Raw genomic sequence first — 20792 nt, 5'->3', positions numbered from 1 at the left:
GAAGGGCAGAGCACATAGGAAAAAAAAATGTGGCGAGGGTTTTACCCCTCGCCCCTTTCGACAGGCTCTAGACGCATCGAGAGCCCGGGTCCCGAGTCGACTCGGTTTCACGAGACAGAGTCGACTCGGTTTCCCGAGTCACGAGTTGAGTCGGTTTCAAATTCTAGGGTGGGCCACCGCCCACCCATGCCCACTCGTGGCTCCGCCACTGCCTCGCCCTGTTTGAACCGGGGATCGAGGACATGAAACAGTGATGAATGCGGAGATGGAGGTTAAAGTCAAAACCCATGCAGGAATGAAAGTGGGGATAGAGGGCAAAATTTTGAGACAGGGCGGGGGTGGCGACCTTGTCCCCCGACCAAGTCCACTGCCATCCCTACTAGTAACTGAACCTTAACCTGGTATAAAGCATTGATTCAAATATGAAGCTCATCAACTAATTTCTAGCCCCATCGTTCTGAATTAACCGATGAACCTTATTTCATAGTTTGTGCTGGACCCAGACACAGGTCTGATGAGTTCAATCCATTTACCCCTGTAAGGAAGGTACCATGTTCAAGGGTTTTACCCAGGGTTACCAGAAACGCTACAGGAGCATGAGAAATGTGTTTCTTAGGAAATTGCTTTCGAAACAAGAAACACAACATCTTTGAAATGTGTGGGAAACTCCAAAAAAGTTTTGGGAAACATATTATCCCATACTGTGGGAAACAAGTTTCCCGCACCCACCCTGAGGGAAACTTGTTTCTCATGTGTTTTTCAAGTGTTTCCCTTTTGTAAGATACATGTTTATCATGTTTGGTAAGTCTTTCCTTCTGGTTAAAATGTTACCCATTAGTTTCCCAGCTTGTTTTTTATTTTCTGTTTCACATGCAGCTGAAAAACCTAGTCTTTCATTTTCGTTTCCCGTTTCTATCTCTTTCTGACAACCTTGGTTTTACCTCTGAAATTTTCAAGCATAATAAAAAGTCTGGACCTCAATAAGAACTCCCTCAGATTAGGATCCATCTCTGGTTTGTCAACATCCAAACCGGTTACTGGTCTTGCAGCTCCTGCTGCTATTGGTTTGACTCTTGGGAGCCCATATTACTTATTAGCTTTGTTTTTCGGATCCAGATTCGGTTAATTTCATGCCCATATGGTAAAACTGAGCCACTTGACATTTCTAGTCTTGCTGTTCAGTCAAATAATTTTAGGGTCTGGACCTAGTCCATGGCTGTCCGCTTTACGGGTATGAGCTATCCCATACACGACTTGGATTTTTTCCATGTTATTGGGATTTCCTCTACTAGTTTTTTTTTTTTTTCAAAAATTACTTCTACCAAACTAAAAACCAAAAGTGGATTTTTTTTTTGTTGAATAATTTTTGAAAAGCCACTTAAACTATCAGCTATTTACAAGAAGCTCATGATTACGTTTAGCCTGATGGTTTTATAATTTATATTTCAAAGATGCACTTGGTCTAAATTATTTCAATAAAACTTAGCCCACTGGGCCCTTGCTTCAATGCGACCGGCGTTGACCGGGTCAAGCTGCCGGAGTTCAGCATCCTGTTCTGGGATGGGGCGGTCTGGAGCTTCCCAGTTGACAACTGCTACATCAGGCTTGAGCCAGGAGGGGTCATCTGCTTGGATCTGTTGGAGGGTCCACAGTCCTACCTATCCATATTGGGAAACTATAAGAGAAATCCAGATTAGGATTTGCCCCAACTAATTGGCACTGAGGTGTAAGTTGGCTTTTGTTTATGTGGGCTCCGCCATGATTATGTGGCTGATCCTTATTGGTTGGTGCGTATTCGATGGGGCATGATTTGGAGGTACACGTAGGATAGGGGACAAAAAAAATATTTGTATGGATCCATACACATACCGGATTAAATTTTTTTTTTTTTTGTTTCTAAACATTATTGTATGTCTTAACAGAGTGTTTAAAGATAAGATCATTAGCATTTTGGCTTTGTTAATTTCAACCTGAGGGGTGTTGCCTTGAGGGGCATTTTGGTCATTTAAGATACGGCAAGACAGTCAAGTCTAGTCAGACCTGGCCTTTGTTCTGCAGCCTGCCTGGTTGGCTCGACAAGCTTACCGGGTCAGGCCGGTTGTCTAGGATCCAATATCCCCTTGCCAACTTGGAATTGAACCGGGCTGGATACATTTCGGACTCCTGTTCTGGTCATCTGCATAATACAACAAATTTGCTGGTTTAGTTTAGAACCTGATCATGCATGGCTGGGACCAGATCCAAACCCGCATAAGTTTCTGATCATAGTCACATGATATTGTCAAAATATCACAATTGTATAGCTATATATTCCAAAAAGGATAAAATCCGAATAAAGTCATGATATTTTTATTTTTCAAATTTCTTTATATTTATATTTTATTGATAATTTAAGTGTTGTATATGCTAATATTTTTCTGATATTTTCTTTGAAAAACATTTTTTAGCATATCATGATATTTTTCCTTGCTAAGAAAATACGGACAGCGAGATATGTGGTATCGATTTAGATTTGAGCCCATGTTAGGGTGCCAATAGTTTGGACCGGATCAGATCCAACTTGTTTGTATCCCACATAACAACCAGAATGTTATGGTCCCAAGGTAGGTTATCAAAGATGGCAATCTCAAACGAAAAAGATTACCGGACTGCTGATCACAGAACCATTTCTGGTTGGAGTGGATGCCACTGGGTCTGGTCCTATGCAGACCCAGTTTAATTCTTTCTTTTCCAACAAGGATCAGATATTGGGTCTGCATTAGGGCACCCAACTTGGTTGGTAGTCGGCTGTACCACTTGACCCATTTCAGCATAAAAAAATAATTTATTTTGAGGAAATCCTGATATTGAGATTTGTAACATTTCTAGGAATTATATCGAACATATGCAGGATTTCATTCGAAGATCATAAGTTGATGGGTGGTTGGATCGCAGAGCCAATCCCTTTCCTTTGGCCATAAAAGAATACCTATACCTATATATATATATATATATATAATACATCGGTGCTAAATGAAATATGTTAAATGGGTTTTTCGACTTTTTCAATATTTTTTCGTTGTTTGACCCATAAATGTGTTAGGCATGATGGATTTACTAGGAATCGTGTGTTTTTGATGAAAAAAATAATATTTGAAGCCTTAAAAATTGACAAAGATTTTGGACCGTTGATTTTTAAAACCTTATAAAAACCCAACCATGCATGGTGTTCGAGAATTGAATCCAACGCTTAAGAGTTGATCCCTATAAAATGAGATAATATCTGTATGGTGATAATTTAAAAATAAAATAAAAGAAGCCTGAAAAACCCATTTAGCATTTTTTATTTAGCACGAATGTATATATAATGTGAAACCAATGCCTTCGCACTATTGTCATCCTATTACAGGTGAGAGGTGTTTTGACGATGAACTTATTTCATTATTTGGCACTATAACACTCCATGAGTACTCTCATTCTACTTATGGATTTGGTCTTGGACTGTGTGCCTTAGATATTGAACGCAACTATCCTTCAACCTGGATGCCCTAAGCCAACCTACACAGCCAGATGCACAAAGCACTTGTAGTTGTAGGTACGGGTGTCAATGGGTTGGATTTTGTTCGAACCTATATAAAACCAGACTTGAACCAGATTTTCGGGTATGGTATCGGATCCAAACTTGGGTCTAATCAGGTCAACTATAAGAGAAACCATACCCATACCCATACCCAATAAAAACTACATAAACCAGACCCCAACCATACCCAGTAAAATAATATTTTTTAGTATTTTTACATTGAAAAAATGCAGGTCTTAATTGAAACTCGGGTCGGGCCCGGGTCTGGTATAAAATTTCACAAACTATACCTGGGTCCATGTATTAATCGGACCTTTGGGCCCAGACCTGATTCTTCTTATTTATCACCATACCCGGACCCTATAGGGTTTGATCTTGGTCGGGTCCGGGTAAAACCGACCCGTTGAGACCCCTACTTGTAGGCCACATTTATAAGGTTAGATTAAGCAAAACGCAGGGCCAACCATGTTTTTATTGCATGATCTTAACAAGGGTCTTAACGGATACATTCTTCTATCTTAAACACATTTGTAAGTGATAGGTTTGAGGCAGAATGTCATAACCCCAAATCTGACCCATGATCAAGTCTTAAGATGTGACTATAAGCCGTTCATTTTTTGTATGTTAGGTATTAAATACCACCAACAAATACTGGGTTATTCGTTACTATCTTCGGGCTTAGAATCCTGAACTTACTTTAGCAAAGCAAGAACATGAACATTTAATGAGCATTTGCACAATTTTATTTATTAAATTTAAACTTTTATTTCAATATCTAAAACAGGCCAAATCTAATTTTTGAGACATTTACAACATAAAGTTGTCAAAACTAAATGACTTCTTTCTCCATGCAACCAGTGATAGTCCTTCCCAACAGCTTTGCAACTATTATCACCCAGTTTTATTCTGAAAGCACAGTAACTATGTAATAAAGTACCATTGCCCAGTAAGTTACTAGTTATAACCTATTTATACTTTACATTAAAAGCATTTCTTTGAGAGCAATTTATTGTGAAAATATTTTTTGCAATTTCAATCACTTAGGAAACAATGCCTTGGCCGCTTTTAGAAGATCCCTTTTCACAAGTTGAGTTATTTTGTGATTCGTATTTAAAGCATAATTCTCTTAAAATACCCATTTCAAAGTACGATTCATGAGCCAAAAATTTCAAATTTATAGTTGGCCTTCGAAAACTTGGTCAATAAAGGGGATAGATTTGTAAGAGAGTAATTCAGTTTTAAAAACAACAATCATTGATATAAACGATACTTTAACATTTTATAGTCCTCAAAACATATTAACTTTGAGGGTCATACAAAATCCCTTTGTTACTACTGATGAGCCAACAATTATTTAATGTCAATTTTATTGAGCTAATAATGCCAACTGGTGAGAGATCCACTTGTAACTATTCAATTCGGGAGCCAATATTTTAAACGGGCAACATTTAATCTCATTAACTAAATTAAATCAAAGAATCTATCAAACGCACGACCAGTCCACTGAGTTAGTGGAGTTTCAATGATACAGTCTTTGGTTCATTTAAATATTTAATACCCAACATCAGAGGTTTTTCTCAAAATGTTTGTCCAGGGATCAACCAGCCAACGGTTCAATACAATTACAGCATAATAGAAGAATGGACATTCTTAAATTCATAAATATTTTAAAAATAAAAACCATTTTAAGTGTTCACATATACTTTCAATTAATACAACAATAAGCATATATTCTAAATAAACTATTATCATTTTTTTCTGTTTTTTTAACACAGGTGACAGATTTTTTCAATCATAATGGAATATTGTTTTTAAAATATCTACTCATAACTTTATAATTATAACAAAAAATATTGTTTTTAAAAGATCTGGATTGACACAGCAGATCAGGTCATTTGCCAAATCACGATAGAGAAATATTCTAACATCCCCACCCTCCATTAATCCAATGCAATTTGTGGGCCCACCACAAAGGTGCTGATGACATCAACATTGGCAGCCATGTTGATGGCCGTTGATCTCCTGAATGGACGGTGGGGATGTTAGAGCATTTTGCCGCCGTGCATTGACGCAGCAATCTGTAAGAAAGTATTGGCACGTCAAAGAAGCTGCTGTTACTGATTTTGGAGGTCTTTGTGCTTGTGGCGGTCCATATCATTCATCTTTGAGATCACCCGAGCCGCACCAAACACAGCAAATCGATGTGATCCAGTGTTAGCTTCTTGATTTAGATCCCTATGACGATTTGTTGACTCAAATTAGATCATCAGCAGTGTCAAGGACCTCAAGTGTTTTACCAACCCGGCGGTCGGTGATTCGGGTTGGAGGGGTGTTTTTCCCTTGGATTATCCAAGAAAAAATAACAAAAAGTAAACAAGGGCAACCGTTGGATCATGCTTTCAAAATACTCAAGGCCATTTGATGTTGTGAGACTGCTCTAGATTTCTGATATGTATGTGATAAGTTTGAACAACGGTCCAACGATTATTGGCAATATTTTGAAAATATTACAAATTTGACAGCTGCGTTCGATAAACAAGGAAACCATGATATTTTTGAAGTATTGTAATTTATCATGATGTTATCGTGATAATGAACATTTTTTTAGTGTTTATAGTTATATATATATATTCTAAATTTTTAATATTACAAGATTTCCTATCGCCAAGAAAACCCCAGTACAAAGGTGTGAATATCGTTCTTAAGATAATATTTTAGAAAGTTTTATTATTTTTTGGAAAAAATCTCAAGAGAAATGCCTACATTTACAAATAAAAAGAGTTACAGTATCACGAAATAGATAGAATACATAAAAATAAAAACAAAAAAAATCATGTTAACCATAGTAAATAATAATATATTAGACAATGATGACAAAATAAAAAAATTTATCATGAATTTATCATATACTTTGTGTTTTTATTTAATTTAGGGCACTAGAAGAAATTGGAGTAAGTTCAAAGCTTGCCAATGTTTGTGATATAGATTCAGACAAATATCATTTAAAGCGTATGTCACAACCATTATTGATATTTGTAAAAAGCCGCAATTTTATCTTGACATTTTCAAAAGTCGATATAATGCCAAAAAACACAATATTTTAAGATATTACCTTTTATGAAATTGCCGTATTTTTTTTATTGAATTTTTTATTTAACAAAACAAATTGTTTACGGTGTGATATTAATTATATTTTAATATCTGTGTTTTTTTACTTAAGACAATATTTTCATGAGATTTGTTATAAAACAAAACAGATTTTGGCCTCCTTAAGGGCCTTAACCAAGAAAAACAATTTATTGAGGCAGATGCAAAAATTACAACAAAGTTTTCAGAAAATCATCAACATTCCCAACATGATGACATCGAGACGCGATCGTGCTCCATCTCCATGAGTTGCAACTAAACGAGCTTCGGATTATAATGACCATCTCGACTGAACTTATTGGCATGAAAATAACACCTGATTTGTGATCAATCTTACAGCTCTCGACATCAGGATTTTCTTTGCATGGAAAATCTCGTGACAAATCAACAATTTTTGTTTTTGCAAGAAAATCACCACAAAGTGTCTGCACATAAATGAAATTAAAAAAAAATGTAAAAAAAATCGGACATAGAAGTGCTTTTATCATGTTAATATCGTAATAAAAACATGATATTTACAAAATAATCAATATTTTGAAAATATGGTGAGTCTTCACTCTTCAGTATTATATTGGCTTTTGAAAGCACCTTGATATTTCAAAATATCAGAGATATTTGTAAGGCGCTAGGAGACGTGCAAATGAAGAATGAGTGGTTAGCATTCACTCCCTCAAATTATAGTGATAATGATCATATATACAACTGGATGTATAAACATCTCCTATTATAGCCAAGAATAAAAAAAAGTGAAAAAAAAATGATCTGGACAAGCCAAATGCATGAGCGAAAATCAGACAGCTAGAACAACCGATCGACTTATCAATACATGAAAAAATTTGGTTGGAATTCAAGTAGTAGGTTGCTACCAGTCACTGATATCACCGATATTTTGAAAATATCACAATATTATATTTTTCCGAGATCTAACCGCTATGTTCAAAAAACATATTTGTTTATGTATTTTAAGTATCTGTTTTTGTTTCTTTTATATTTTAAAAGCTTTTTAAATTGTTTCTTTGCATTTTTGCAAGAAAATAATAGAAAACCGATTATTTTTCTATCTTTAAATCTTCCGAGAATTTCCCAAGAATTTTCTGACAGAAATCACCTTTTGAAAATATTTCCGAGAAAAATTTTCGCCGAGAAATTACCTTGATCGACATAAGTGACTGGTTGCTACACATTGACTGATAATGGCTCTTCTGGCTTCTCCTGCAACCCACAAACCATATTTGCTTGCAACGCGGCGTCTATCATTTTCGGGTTGGGCAACTTCATGCCTGTAAATGGGCAGATGTTAGTTGGACAATGCATCAGATAATCAAGTTCAGACGAAGGTAAACATTAATGTAGTTTATATACTCGATACTTACTATCCAAGATGGCCTTGAATGTTTCCTGCACAGATGAAAATGAAAGAATCAAATCAACATCCATGGAAAAACATGAAAATTTGCTTCTGTTTTATTCTTGGCTTTTCCATGGATTTTTTTTATCGAGAAATACATCCATGAAAAAACTAAAAATAAAACAGAAAAAGCATTTTTTTTATGCATCATGATGAGAAAATATCCACCACAAGAAAAAAGTCCTGTAATGGGTGGATGAACCCGTATGCAAGAACCAGTTCTGTGTTACACATGATCATTGGACACTGATGGATGAAAGATTTTGCCCAATCGATAGGGAAGAGAAACTAATCATACATGACCAACACAATAAAATGAGCTCAATGTGATACAAAGACAAGATAAAACAAACAAGTTAAACAAGTAAATTGGTTCTGAAAAATAAAAAGGAAAAAGAAATGATCACCTCAGAAAAGGAACATCTCCGGGTCTCACATACCAGATTATCTGTCCTCATAAAATGTTTCAAGAAATATCGTTATACCCAACATATATGTAGAGGAATCAGGTGGTTTCATCATACCACTTGACTGATACTGCATGGTATTAGGCATACCAACTGGTTACACTTATTGCATTAGCCTGATAACTGGTCCAGGATGCCATTTGTTGTACTCTATGTCACATGAACTCTTCTATAGGGTCGCCGCACCTGCGTCGATGCGACGTGACGCGATGCGGGTGCGGCACCCGGTACGGCTACCATAAGAAGCAGCAGCACCGGGTGCGGTCAACCCGTACCCAGGGTTATAAATGTATAGAAATGGACTCGATCAACTATAATTGAGTCCATTTTTATCCAAGTAAAAAAAAACATGAACAAAATCGTGTTTTGGGGGGCGGGGGTTAGGGCACAATTGCGTAACCCCCCCCCCCCCCCTCTTCTCAACCCCTCCTCCGCCTCCCGTCCCCACTCATCCTCCTCCTCTTTCTACGACATCAGATCTCCTCCTTCTCTTCCGACAACAACGACACTCAAGTATGCCTATGTCTTCTTCTTTCTCCTCTTCCGCCACTCAAGAATGTCTATCTCTTCTTCTTTCTCCTCTTCCGCCTCCTCTCTCTAATGAGATATGTGAAAATACAAAACAGCCTCTTAAGGGCTTACAAGATTATAAACACAAAGTGCACATGAAGAACACAAATTCAACTAAGGGCCAATACAATAGAACAAAGGCACTACACAAGCACTAAGTGCATTCAAGACAAAAAACAAATTTAAAAGAGCAACACAAGAACATAAAAAATATATATTTTATTGAGCATGAATACTTGAGAGAAGCATTGAAGAATAAGAGAGAGGTCCATCCTTATTTATACACAAGAGGTATTCTCAAATAGAGCTGTTGGACAGTTCCAACAGCTCTATTGACTAGCCAAATCAATGTTGACTAGTCCAAAAAGAACCCAACAGCTCTATTTGGTCTTTGACCAAATAGTTCCTATAAAAATAGAAAAGGACAAAAAGAACAAAATAAAGTAAAAGAACTAAAGTACCCCTAACAGGCACAACATATTATAATATTGTGAAATGATAAAAAAACCCCTAAAAGATATTGCCTATTACATCATTATAAATAATATATATATATATACACAACTTAACCCTCTTTTTTTTTCTTCTTCTCTCTCTCTTCTTCTTCCTTCTCCTTCCACCTCCTCCCCTCTTTGCCGCAAGGGCCGAACCCAAGGTTGGGTTTGGCAAAACTTGAACCCAAGGTTGCTGGGTCTGGCTCTACTAAACCCAAGCTTGGGTTAAGCAGAACATGAACCCAGATGTGGGTTCAACAAAACTGAACTCAGGACTGAGTTCGGCAAAACCTGAACCCATACCTGGGTTCAGAAGAACCGAACCCAGTACTGCTTCTTTTGTTAGTATAATTTGTTTTTTTCTGCTTGACTTGTTTGATTAGTATGCAATCTGCTTGACTTGACTTGTACTTCATAGTTAATTTGATTTATTGTATGAATTTATGCATGATGAATAGATGATAATAATAATTGTTTTATTATATGGTAATTATTTTTATTTTATTAGTAATGCTAACTTAAAACTGTTAAAGTATACATATACCCTCCCTGCATCCAAGTTTTTTTTTGAAGTGATGCATCGCCGCACCTGTATCTGCACCTGCACCTATGTGACATAGGTTGTATTCAAACATGGAAGATGTGCCACTCGATGAAGATGCGGAAAAGGATCAACAAAATCTGATGTAGAGGGATGCTTACTTGTTCTATTCTATTTTTGTATTATATCATTGCATTGGATATGATGGGAAAATTTGTAATCATGTTAACCCCTTCATACACCCCTTGAGTGCATTTTTGTTGTAATTAAAAAGGTTACTGATGATGACCAATTTTGGTGACTCAAACAAGAAGTCTCATAATTTTCAAGTTAAAGTCCATCTCAAATAATGGTGACATGTCACATAGGTACTGATGCAAGGGTAGGCACAACATGGAAATCTGTAAAAGGATGGGCACATTGATACGAATACACACACATATATATACACATGAAAATTTGTATAATAATACTACATTTTACAAGATGCTCTAGGTATGAAGTTATTGACCACCAATTAACTCAAAGTCTAAAGCATTTCATAGATTTGTAGTTAACAAACAAACATACAATTAATAGTAAATACTTGATATCGAGCATAGGTTACAGAGTATCCTCAGAAACCATATGGAAAAAGAGTTTATCATAACCACTATCAGTATGTAGACAACAAAGTCATCAGGAATAAACTTAAACTACTTCACGAAACACCAGTTGTACTGATGTATTATTGGATATAAGGGACCAACCCTAAAATCCTATCCAATCTAAACTTCTTGTAATTGAAATCATGCCCCAATGGTGATTTCAAGGATTCAATAACAGGTTTTTCGTCATGTTAATATCTGGGTCTCAATAGTGTTTGATTAAACAGTTAATAGAACTGACATGAAATATAGAAGATTTTTCAATTTATATACTTCCCTAAATCATATGTAAGTTACGAGGAGAACCAATTTCCATTGACAACCACTGACAGTTCCAAGATTATCCACATGTTTATTATTTACTGTTTTCAGGAAGTGGATGTTATGTCAGCAACTCAACTTATTTCACAGAATTTTATTTGATTGACTAGGAAGATAACTTAAATAATAGAAATAATTTATTTTTCAAGAAATATTCTAACACCAAAAAAAAATCAAACAGATGCTTCATTGTTAAAAGAAAACTAAAAATCAAACCATAGATATGCAGCTCACCTCATCTTTTGACAACCGAGGATTGTAGAGAATCTCTTCTTCCACTGTGCTAACCTGAAAGTTTAAATTTGAATAATTCATACACAGGTAACTGAGAATAATGCAAAGAACTACTTTTACTGATAGAACATTTCTTACAGTGAAGCCTTTGTAGTCATGACCAGGATAAATCAATGTGTTTTTTGGCAATGAGAAAATCTGAATGCACAATGACTTCAAAGTGAGGACTGCAGCTGATATGATAACAAGTCAAAAGTAGCATAAAAAAGGAATGTATCTAATGACCAGATGATGCACTTGCCTGAGAGTACACAGATTTGTAAAGTTGACTTGAGCTTCCTCCCTGCACACAGAAGAAAATATTGGACAAAGCAAAACAAAATACAAATTACTCTTCAAAAAATGGAAATTACAATGGACGAGACATTTCTCAAGTTCAGTCAATGTTGAGAAAGCCACTGAATCAAAGCAGATGAGGCTTGGATCAATCCTCAGTGACAAAAAAAGGGTAAGTTCTGAAAGGAAGTCAAGAGGGCTCAGTAAGTACCACAATGATAAAATGATCAAAGTAACACCTGAAGTTTGCTCAATAGCCTCGCTCGATAGCTGTTGGAAACTGGGATTTATACAGTTTCCAGAGACAATCCATGGTTAACAAGTGCAGCAAATTTAGCTTGTAGTCGAAGTTGACACATAAATTTTCTCGCTTTGGTTGTCCCACAGTTAAGTTGAAATATCAACTTCATCTTCTGAATGATGTCATTTAATAAGGTCAGTTCGTCAAGAAGAATACGGAATCTGATGCCCAAACAGTTCTTCCTAAGTATTCAACTTGGTATCAGGAATCCAATCAAATTCTTAACAAAGGCATTCTTCTTCTTCTTCTTCTTCTTCTTCTTCTTCTTCTTCTTCTTCTTCTGGCGCCTTGAGGCGCAGAGAGCCTCGCCTCAAGGTGAGGTGCACCTTTTGTGCCTCAAGGCGTGCTTTTAACAACACTGATAACCTATTCACATGAAGCAGCTGGATGAAACAGGGAAACACACGTTTGTGAGGCCTGATTCAGGATGCATAGGTAAATCAGGGGAGTGTGCTATGAGCATGGAAGAATGCCGGTAGCACTGACTGTAATCAGATTCTCAACCCATTGAAAGACTATCTAAAATAGGTGTGCTTCATTTTATGAATTCGTGGAGAATAATCCCTGTAATATTTTGAAATACCATTTGGAATAATTAGACTACTAAATATTCTCATTATTATTTGTCAATCTCTTTCCAGCTGAATCAATGACTCCCTCAAGTTATAGATCAATAACCATATTCTGCTTAAATCTCAACAATGGGATATCATGAACTGAGGGGGCTGCTATCTCATTAATAGGCATAAGAGAAATAATTAAAAATTGTACATGCAACATACCAGCTACGCCAGTCTCCAATGTGAACTTGCATTTTTTAAAAGGTAAAAAGGCGAAGAAAAAGAAAGATATAAAAAAAATAATAGTCAAATATTTATTAGAGAGAACAAGAAAGAATCCAGAGTGACATAAAAAATATGCTTTTCTTGAATACAGCCATACAAAGGATGATGCATATTGAATCTAATCCGACCAGAAAAGAAAAAATTCTGATAATTCTGAACACTGTTTTGACCATACTGTTAAAATGTATCTCTCTTTTATGTATATATATATATATATATATACATGTACCTAAAGAGGGATACATATACATATATATATATATGTTATATATATGTATATGTATCCATCTTTAGATATATGTAAATATCTTTTTGTAAAGCCCACAAGGGTATTATAGTCATTTCCCCCTTTTTGCGCATATTCATAATTATGAATATGTTGTAATATTTTTTATTTTTTTTTCTTTTCTTTTCATTTTCTTTTTTGCTTTTTATTTTTCTTTGACTAAGGTCAACTTGGAGGGGGCTCAACACTAGCTGTTGGGCCCCTCCAACGGTTAGAATTCTAACCCTTGGAGGGGCTCCAACAGCTAGTGGAGCCCCTCCAAGGCTCATTACCTCCTATAAATAGGGGAGATCCCCCTTTGTATTTCTCACTTCTTGGAGCTTTTGTTCTTCATTCTTCTCAATAAAAATTCTTTATATTTTGTATGCCTTTGTGCATTTGTGTTTCTTTATTGTACCTTTGTGTACATTTGTTCAAAGTGTTCTTGTGCATTCGTGCACATACCTATTGGTAGGGGTGGCAATTTCTGACACGACCTGCCAACCCGACCCGCCAACCCGCCTCTTAGGCGGGTTCAGGTTGGGCTTAAGCCAACCCGTTTAATAAACGGGTCGACCCGTGTAACCCGTTTATTAAACAGGTCGGGTTCGGGTTGGGGGTATGCCAACCCGCCAACCCGTCTGACCCGTTTAATAAACGGGTTAGGCGGGTGGGTCAACCCGCCAACCCGTCTGCCCAACCCGTCAACCCGTCAACCCGACCCGCCAACCTGCCTACCTGCCAACCCGATCCGTCAACCCGACCCGCGAACCTGAAAACCCGTTTACCCGACCCAACCCATTTATTAAATGGGTTGGCGGGTCGTGTCGGGTTACCCGTTTATTAAACGGGTCGGGTTCGTGTTTGCCACAGCCTACCCGTTTAATAAACGGGTCGGGTTCGGGTTGAGGTATGTTGACACACCAACCCGACCCGCCAACCCAACCCGATTGCCACCCCTACCTATTGGTGGTGTTGTGCTTATAGCACACTTTATCTCCTTTTTGAGATATTTTCACACATACATGATATACCTAGAGTCAAAAGTTAAAAAAGAAGGCCAACAGCACAATGCTGTCATGGTAATTTCAGCAGATCCACAAAGGTGGCCAAACTTTTTCGGAGGAAAAACTAGGAATATATAGAGTTATAGACAGAAAGGTAAAATTTTGAGAAAATGAGTTTTGCAGATTTTCCAAGTTCTATAATGTATATTAGGAATATCCTTGTCTATTATTTTGATCTCTCAAAGTCAGTGACACACTGGCACTATTACATTGTAATATTTTTTTGTTTTTCTTTATTTCCAAAAATTCCATTCGAAATGTTGTGATATTTCCAGTGTTTGAGTGTTATTTATAACAGGAGGAGGACAATCTCAGGAGCAGCAGATTCCAACTCAAAAATCACATTCAAGTGAAATTACTGGAGAAGCATTCACTTTTAAGATATCATGAGTCATGAGATTATGTGTACATGTACACATTATCAACCTCCATACTGTTCTTTGTTTTGTATAAAATATTATTGCATTAAAACTTGCTTTCATAAACTTTTTCTATGCTTTTGTATGAGTTTTTTTTTTAGGTTTAAATTCATCAAGGAAAAAGCAAATTCTAAAAAGTAGTTATGCCTGACCAGTAGGTGTTGCATGTGTGTCCAGCATGAAGAGTCTGGCCCACATATGTTTTGATTATGTCACTTTATTTTTAAACCCTCATGGAATCTGCCTCAGCTACTAGTCAATGATCCTCCTTTGGCCCACTACCTGCTTCTGGTTCCAGTTAACCTTTGGAACAACAAATGTTGGACTTTTGTCTGGCACTGTTGTTTACTTGCGTCTTGGTCGATGTTTGGTGGTTAACCGAAATGCACCTCTCTTTCATGACAAGTATTCCAGGCCCATTGTTCTGTGCAACTGTTTTCTGACTGCTGTTTTTTTATATAGTTGGCTCTAGAAGGGGATTCAATGATATGGGCAAGATGAAGCCTATCTTCAGTTGTAATATTAATCTTTCCCTCTCACTGCAAGTCAATTCCTCATCGGTCTTGTGTCGTTTGATTGGTTGGTAATGAAATGTTACTCTTTTTCTCAAAAAAAAAAAATGCCTACTTCATGAGTAAAACAGACAAAATGTGACAGGCCCTGGTGAAGTCATGAGAGCTTCATTTTTGAAGGTCAGAGTCAGCATCTCAGTCAGAATCATGTACTTTTTCTAATTGATTTTTTAACTGGATGGAATATAGCAGTTTTCCTTCGTCATATAGAAAATGACTGACTTTTAGGGCCATTTGAGATGCAGAAAAAAAATGTAAATCCTCCCTGATAAGAATGTCCCCAAAAAGCAAGGGTCCTATGCTATTTACCATATATAATTTCATGGGAAGAAAAGTTGCAGGGGTGAATTTGTCTCAAGAGAAAAGTCCATGGACAGATGGACACTGACAGTGGCCTCCTTCCCACCATCTGTGGTGAAACAAACATCCCTCAGGCTAATTTTCTAAAGGAATCACACTCACAGCTAGGGGTGTAAATGAATTGGATATAGGTATATAATTAATCTGAATCCATGTTCTTTCCAGATACTGATCCTTAAAGAAAGATCCGAATGAACATTTAGATCGGATTTGGATATGTTTATTTGGATTATTTTCGGATTCAAATAAGATGTGGATCAGTATTTCAGGCAGAATCTAATTCAGATTCAAATCAAAATTTGATCAGGTTGCATTTTTCCATGTAAGAGTTTGTTTTTAATCTTTTTTAGGCCTGTATCCAATCCATTTGCACCTCTACTCAGCATTTTTAGGCTTGGAGGCTAGCCAAATATTGTTCTGGCCAGCTTCATCCTTAATATAGATTTCTTGAACTAAAGAATATTATATATACATATATATTTTATGAAAATGAAACATACAATTTACAATGCTATGTATTAGTTTCTTATTTTTGTTTTTACCTATATGAATTGAGATATGATTCAGTTTCTCATGTTTATTTTATGCAATAATAAGTTGAAGACTCAACTATTTTTTAAAAATGGATTAATTTCATGTCAAAATATCTTGGACCCAATGTTATCCGTTCAGTTATAGTTCATGATAAAATCTGCATTTAGATGCATTAACCGCAAAACTAGATGTATTTGAATGAATAAATATTTGATCCAATATCAAATCTAAAACAAGGTCATATTCTGTATAGATTGGATTAGGTTGATTTTGGTGATTTTTATTGAGAGAGAGAGAGAGCAGGCACAAATTATAGGTGAGAACAACTTTTATGAGAATTGAAGTCACATGGGGTGAGGTATGACTTCAAATCCCATGAAAGTATCTTTGACCGAGATCTATTTTTCCATTGACTTGGGATAATAGATTCCATGTTTGAATTGAACTTATTGTTATATGAGAAAGATTGATTTTTATATGAAAATGAACCACTTTACCACTTTCCAAATGTGTTGATATGAGTTTATTAACCATCTCTAGATACTGAGATTTCTAAATCCTGCCATACAGATCTAGACAGTTCCGTATTCTAAAGCATTTTGAAATGGTTCAATAAAAGAAACAAAATAATTCATCCCAAGAGAACAAAAACTTTTATTTGTGGTCTTTGATCAAAAGTTAATATGGTACCTGAAAATCTGTTCTTCCACAGCCTCGTATTAGAAGAGCATCACCTGTAAAAGCCATCCTAGGTTTAGGCTGATCAGTCCCGTCGCCTGTTACATATGTGATACACCCTGGGGTATGCCCTGGAGTTGCACGAGCCTACACAACAAACTTTAGATTAAGAAGATGTGCATTGCTAAATTACATATATGAGAACTTGTAAAAGAAATAGGATAAGACCAAAGAAAAGTTTATGTTTTATAGTGTACCCAACCCTGAACATGTTTGAATAGATATTTGAGCATCATTTTATAATGGAAGACAAAATGAAGCTGTAAAGCTTATAATAAGATAAATGTCAAATATGCATCTAGATACAGAATATGAGGTAAAGTATTGTTCAACAGTTCTGCACATCTGAAACAAGAGAAGAAGAGAATACATGAGATCAGAAATAGCAAGATGCTGCAAGTGTGTTGGAATCATGGAAAAAAATAATTTCACTGAAAGTACTTACAGATGCTTATCAGGCCATAATATAGAATACTGACAGGAAAACATAGGAAGGACATGAAAGACATTGGAAATGATTGAGCTCATTATTCTAGGAGTTCTTATATTCATAATGCAAAATCATTAATTTCCCAAATGAATTTACTAGAAAAACTGGCTAAAGCCTCGAGGTGATTCACCTAAAACTACCTCCAGTCTCACATGTAAGGCTAACAGAATTGCAACAACTAGCTTCACCTTAGTGACATGCTATGTTTGCTATGCCTAGAAAGACAAATACCACTCTCTTAATGAATCGCAAGGGGTCATAAAAGCCACACAAAAACTATGCAACATGTTTCTAATTGGTAAAAGAAAAAAAGAGAGCTGAAAGCAGCCAAGGGCCATGCAAGACTAAAGTTGTTACTGTTTTCCAATCACCTTCTGCTTACTTGACATCACTTGCGAAATTAGTAAAGAGACATGCAGTACCTCCAGAAACAGATTCCCCAAATGTATTCTGTCACCAGCATTGATCAAAATATCTGCCTTGGCTTTGCTATCTTTTGAAATAATTGATTTCACATCAGGCATCTTTGTCTGCATAAAAACATTTGATGAACATGCATGTGGCACATGAAACCCAAGGAAAACAATAAAATATACAGAGGACAAGTTCAACATTGTGTATCCCATAATTCTATCAAAATTTTCTGAAAGAACAACTTGCTACCTTTATTAAGCCAGTTCCAGTGATATGATCAGCATGGCAATGGGTATTCATTGCATAAATCAGCTTTAAGCCTAATTCCTTAACAAGATCTAGGTCTCTGTCCACTGTTATATCAACTGGATCAATCAACTGGACAAACAAATGCTTTAGACACAGTGCACAAAGTATCGCAACATATACAAAAAAAGTTAAGAATCCAATATGGATAAGTGGATTGATTGAGAAAGATCTCTTGACAACATAAACAAAAACAGTAAAGAACCCAATAAGCTGATAATTATGAAAAAAAAAACACAAAACTAAGGGATTGTCAATTAGAACAGCCTTAACGATAAGCAATGGACAAAAAATAAAACAAAATTTATTGAAATTCACAGGTTTTCAAGCCTCTTGGTCTTGGAAATCTTATGCTTGTAGTTGAAAAAAATATATAGGCATTAAATTTAGAAACAGAATTCAATAATTGAACATAATATCATAACATAAGAGTAAATCTTAGTTAACATTTAGCAGGAAGCGGAATCTATCAGAGACTATAGAAGACCTAGAAGAAGGTACCAAATGTGATGTGGACTGTTGAGTGACTTGATGTTAAACACTAAAAATGAATAAGGGAGATGGGGGGATTTTCATGTTCTGAGTCATAATGCGCATCTTATTTGTGTCTTATGTCTGGAAAATTATTGGGATGCTTTCGAACCACTCTGGTTATGACAAACTCAACAAACAAATTTAGATGATAACTGATGTGTACTGCCAAATCCGATCTCATATTAGAGTCGTAATTAGAAAAACGTGTGCATGCTCACAGCAAAATGGAACAAAAAAGAAAAAAATATTAAGATTAAGAAAACAAGGTTGGCTGCCATCAACAATTCATGCATGTCCCATCATTGGAAGATTCCAACAAGTAAATCTCAAAATATATAACCAACAAAGCATCCTTTTTTTTTCGACCAATATATAGCCAACAAAGTATCCACTTTTTTTTCCTACCGACAAATATTTAATTGTTTTGCAAGAATTTACATTTTGCATAAACTTTTCATGAGAAAAAATAACTGTTAACTATTTTGAAGTGTTAAGAGATCATCTTTTATTAAAAAGGATTATGTAACTTGAAACTAAACAATTTAACAGAAGTTAGATAAAACGCTTAAAAGAAAACAAATATCAGTTTTGAAGGTAACATAATCAGAAGTATTATAAATAAGTTAAAACAGAATAATTAAATAATTATAATAATTAACAATCTAAAATAAGATGATTAAACAAGGCATAAAAAGAGAGAGAATGAAACGCTTACTTAATAATCCCGGCTGTAAAACCAAAAACAGAAAACATCAACAAAAACTCACAGACATAGAAAACTTCAAACCGATTTCATGAGAAAGAGAAAAAAGAGAGGCACAGAAAAAAGTAAAGTTTTAGCCTAAATTTACATCACAGAAGAACGCTTCAAAAACAGAACTAGACCACAATTGACGATTAATCATACCAAAATAAGGGGAAATTTTTTTCTATGCTTGCTTAGCATACATAAGAAATACATTTATTCATCAAAAATCCAATTTACGACTTTAATTAAGATATAAACTAAGCTACTTATTTCAAAAAAGAAAAAAGAACATCAACGTCTGCTTTGCATCAAACTAATCACACAAATTTAAGCTAAAAGCACACATGCCCACATTGAATTAAAGCCCAAAAAGTAAAAAAACAATACAAATAGATAAGAGAATTAAAATGCCTCAAAGAACTCGGAAGAAGCAAGAAAAAACCTCATCACAAAATCATGCGAAGAGTTATTGTCGAAAAAAAAACATGAGACTCAACGAAAAACAACAAATTTCGAACTTAAATTCCGTAAAAACCGAAAAATTAAGAGAAAAACTCATCTAAATCCAAATAAAAAGCTAGTGAACATGAATCCCATAAAAACAAACAAAATAACAAAAAGAAGAGATCCTCACGACGGCGGGCTTCTCCGGGTGACCGACGTCAGCGAGCAAGTACGTGTACGTACAGGATTCGATCTCGAAGAGTTGCCTCAAGAGAAGATTCGAACCATCTGAAGTGTTCGCGATCGCGGAGAAGGCCCTCGCCAGGAAGCCCCCGCGGAAAGCCGTATTAGGGAAAGGCACGGAGCGAGAGGAAGGGGAGGAGGGAGAGAGGCGAGAGAGGATTGGGGAGGAGGAGGCATTTATAGAGGAGGGAAGAAAGCGCCGGAGATGGAGCATCGCGCGCCTCAGAGAGCTTCGGCAGTGGAAGGTGACGGAGTTGCCCGATCGCCGAGCCCGACTCTATGGTAGTTGTTGGGTTGGGCTTTGGACAAATATCTTATACCCGGGAGAAACTACTAAAGCCCGAACCAATCGAACGGTTCTCGTTTTTTTTAAATATTTTTTAGGGAATATTCCATTTAGGGGCCACGCTCGTTTTTATGAATTTCCTAATACCCACTACAGATTTCCTGAAAACTGCCAAATAGAGGCTTCGGATTAGACACAAACACTTTGTAAAACATTATTCTTTTAACTCTATTATATTTCCCCTTTTGAAATTGAAAAGCAATCATGTACCCTCATAAAAAGACCAAGATATGTATTTAATTAATATGAAGGTATTTTTGTCTTTCTTTTTTTTACTCAAAGAAACCGCCCTGGGCTTAGGTCGAAGCTGGCTCAACCTGCCATACTTATGGTCTCTGTCCATGTCAGCATAAAACTCTGAGGGCTTACTCCTCAACCCCAAAGAATCACCAAGCTTCAGTTTGAACCTAAACGAAAGCCGATCAGGTCATGTTGAACATGA

General features: G+C 36.1%; 1 protein-coding gene across 3 annotated transcripts; it reads right to left on the bottom strand.

Annotated features, from left to right (window-relative positions):
- Window positions 1-6817: 6817 nt before the first annotated feature.
- LOC149833971 (persulfide dioxygenase ETHE1 homolog, mitochondrial-like) lies at window positions 6818-20288 on the bottom strand. Of its 3 annotated transcripts, XM_090011148.1 has the most exons (10): window positions 19952-20276; window positions 17979-18107; window positions 17687-17845; window positions 16778-16912; window positions 11690-11731; window positions 11527-11586; window positions 11389-11442; window positions 8080-8104; window positions 7858-7986; window positions 6993-7131 (listed from the first exon to the last, which is right to left on the bottom strand). In XM_090011148.1, exons 1-9 carry the CDS (start codon window positions 20216-20218, stop codon window positions 7883-7885), a joined length of 975 nt encoding a protein of 324 aa, XP_089867274.1. In that variant the 5' UTR covers window positions 20219-20276; the 3' UTR covers window positions 6993-7131; window positions 7858-7882. The 3 variants fall into 3 exon arrangements, with proteins under 3 accessions (XP_089867275.1, XP_089867273.1, XP_089867274.1); XM_090011149.1 differs by having other exon boundaries at window positions 6818-7986; window positions 17738-17845; window positions 19952-20288; XM_090011147.1 differs by having other exon boundaries at window positions 6818-7986.
- Window positions 20289-20792: the final 504 nt, after the last annotated feature.

This window comes from Nuphar pumila, chromosome 6 (genome assembly GCF_984573655.1).
Source record: "Nuphar pumila chromosome 6, dmNupPumi1.hap1.1, whole genome shotgun sequence".
In the NCBI taxonomy this organism is placed as follows: Eukaryota; Viridiplantae; Streptophyta; class Magnoliopsida; order Nymphaeales; family Nymphaeaceae; genus Nuphar; species Nuphar pumila.
Note: the sequence above shows the minus strand (reverse complement) of the source record. Positions and strands in the feature narration are given on the sequence as shown.